This window comes from Archocentrus centrarchus, chromosome 18, assembly GCF_007364275.1.
Source record: "Archocentrus centrarchus isolate MPI-CPG fArcCen1 chromosome 18, fArcCen1, whole genome shotgun sequence".
In the NCBI taxonomy this organism is placed as follows: domain Eukaryota; kingdom Metazoa; phylum Chordata; class Actinopteri; order Cichliformes; family Cichlidae; genus Archocentrus; species Archocentrus centrarchus.
The window spans coordinates 1,734,614-1,737,282 of record NC_044363.1 but is presented as its reverse complement, the minus strand read 5'-3'; the positions used below and the strand labels follow the sequence as shown (position 1 = coordinate 1,737,282).

Sequence of the window (2,669 nt, the reverse complement as noted above, 5' to 3'; positions counted from 1 at the left end):
AACGGCTGCATTAAGAACAGGTGAATCTGAAAAATATTTTTAACATCAGCACGAAATTCATGTTTCCGGTGTGTAAAGGCCTGAACAGACACAGGAAGCAGTGAAGAATGTGAGTTTAATTTTAGCTGTGACATATCATGTGACTGAGACAAGCATCGTGACACGTCAAGAGGGAGTCATAGATGTATATAATCGGGAGAATCCACCCATTTTTCAAAATAAAATGTCATTCAGACTCAATAAATAACACGGAAATATTGTTATTTATTCTTTCAGTTCACCTGGTGCAAAATGACCTACGGACTGGTACCTGGGGACCTTTGATTTAAATTACACAGAAATGGTTGTTTTAATTGGAGAGGAAAGCAAAACTTTAAAAAAAAAAAAAGCAACTTAAAGGGCCAAATTGTATCATATTTTTGACATCAACTTGCGGGCCGGAAGCAGGAGTTTGAGACCCCTGGTGTATACAGTTCAAAATAGAGTTTTACAAAATATAAGGTTACTACCACAATTTTAGTTGGTTTGTTTGTTCTGAATCAAGGAAAAATATCACACATCATTGTACTTTGGATTCGGTCTGAACTGCATTCACATGACCATTCAGAAACTTTTGGGAAGGGCATTGTAGCCGGGATTTGGGACTGTCATAAAAGTTGCAGCACTTGTCAAACGTCAGTTTTCTGTTTCTTTCTGTTAATTAAGTGATCTGTGTCTCTCTTTAGGTGTCCTCACTAACTCCTCTTCCATCAGCAACCAATCACCTTGCTCTCAGATAAAACTTTCTTTAAAACTGCCGGCGTGAGAAAGAATTTGACTGACAAGTAAGAATCAAAATAGAACACTTGATTTTCTTGATGTGGCTATAACCCATACACCAAATACAGATCCAACACAAACTCCATAAGCAGATCAAGTTCCATTTGGAGGGGCTGTTTCTCTGTCTCTTGGTTTGTGAGTCTATCTTGTTGCAGCATATGTCACATGTGACTCTTTGTGTGGTGCAGCCCTCCGGAAATTTTCTTTTGGATGAAAACTCAGAGCTGCATAGTTCATGGCATCAGATTCCACATTCTGTAAATGAAAATGTTCAAAGTCACTAATCTCAAAGCATTACATGTTAATATGCTAACACTGACCAGGAGAAAGCCATCAAGGTTTAGGGGCCCCTTTCAACTGAATTTTCACCTTTTTGGAACATGCAACAAATAAAAAAGCTGCTGACAGAAAAAAAAAAATACAATTTCAAAATGAATACATGACTTCATTTTAAAAGTAACATCTTCTAGTTTCTGAAAATGTGCACATTCGACGTGGCTAAAAACAAACAAAGAAAAAAAAAATCACAATCTTAACTACAGATATAAGCCCCCCCCCCCCCCCCCCCCCCTTAAAAAAATCTTAATCTTAAATTGAAATCTCAAAATCAAAGCAGGTTACCTCATTGTGTTGTGGATTCTGCCTCTCATCTTGAGCTACATGACAAAAACAGCACATCTATCAGCTATAAACTGAAAACTTTTGTATCTGTTATTTAAATGAAATCATATAAATACCTGTATGAAATCTCCTGATTTTGACAGCCAGACTCATGATGACCAGTAGAAGGAAAACAGTTAAACCCCCGAGGATCACACTCGCCAGATTTGTTAATGCATCAGATGCTTCTACAAAACAGACAAAACTTTTTATAGTCTACTGGCTGTTCTGGTAGTTACTCAACATATATATGAAATAACAGAAACATCACTTACCTAAAACCTTCAAATGTGTTCCACTTGAAATTACTGACTTGTTATTGAGTTTCTCTCCACAGAAATACAGTCCAGAGTCTGATAGATCCACTTGTTTGATTTTGAGATATACCACAGAGGTGTTGGATGTCATTCTAAATTTGCCATTTTGAAATCCATCATCACAGAAAGAAAAATTCCTTACTGGGCTTATCATAGAGGAGATGCAGCTGACGCTGGGACTGCTGGTCATTTTGAACCAGTGTACGTGAGAGACCATACTGCTAAGGTTGGAGCAGCGCAGTGTGACATCTTCACCAGGCTGAACCTCCACAGTGTAAAACTGTGTGAGAGAGGATGAGATCCAACCTGAAACAAACAACACAGATTCAAACATCCAATTATGCTGCTCATAAAGTGTCTGCAAGATTCAGTTTGGCTGGATTACTGTACAGAACGAAGGCTCGAAAATGGACTGAGAAAAAGTGATAGGCGTACTTACTGAAGATGCAGAGTAAAACTGGCATGAAGGCAAAGTTCACCATTGTGTGTACGATCACTGCAATGTTTGTAAGTGAACTGAGCTCCAGTGAAAGTGATCTCTACCTAAAGAGTCGGGCTGTTCTTTGATATGTAAGTTCAGTTGCTCAGACTGACAGTGCTTTTAGGAAAATGGTGAAAACTGAGAGCTGTAAGAGAAAGAGAATATTGTTATGATTTTGTATGACAGCATTTTAGATAATCTGGATTTCTGCAAAAGCTTACACGTCTATAATAGATATGTCACTGTCTATAATTTTATACAGCATTAGATATTTTTTGTCTACACTATTCAATATCCACCATGTTTAAAAATAAAGGTTTATGTAATTATGACACCAGTTGCTACACTAACTAACTACACTAATTAGTCACTCTTTAGTATTTGGCATATTC

General features: G+C 37.4%; 1 protein-coding gene across 1 annotated transcript; it reads right to left on the bottom strand.

Annotated features, from left to right (window-relative positions):
* Positions 1 to 960: 960 nt before the first annotated feature.
* On the bottom strand, positions 961 to 2,278 carry LOC115797527 (uncharacterized). The gene is made up of 5 exons (XM_030754120.1): positions 2,236 to 2,278; positions 1,755 to 2,102; positions 1,557 to 1,667; positions 1,441 to 1,475; positions 961 to 1,074 (listed from the first exon to the last, which is right to left on the bottom strand). The coding sequence occupies exons 1-5, from the start codon at positions 2,276 to 2,278 to the stop codon at positions 961 to 963; spliced, it is 651 nt and encodes a 216-aa protein (XP_030609980.1).
* Between the last annotated feature and the right edge of the window lie 391 nt (positions 2,279 to 2,669).

What these genes read in the sequence shown, in the direction of transcription:
- LOC115797527 (XM_030754120.1), bottom strand. Translation starts at nt 2,278, where the DNA reads ATGGTGAACTTTGCCTTCATGCCAGTTTTACTCTGCATCTTCA. An exon ending in AATCAGGAGATTTCATACAG is followed by an intron (nt 1,476 to 1,556) that starts GTATTTATATGA and finishes TTTGTCATGTAG; the next exon opens with CTCAAGATGAGAGGCAGAAT. An exon ending in AGAATCCACAACACAATGAG is followed by an intron (nt 1,075 to 1,440) that starts GTAACCTGCTTT and finishes TTTCATTTACAG; the next exon opens with AATGTGGAATCTGATGCCAT.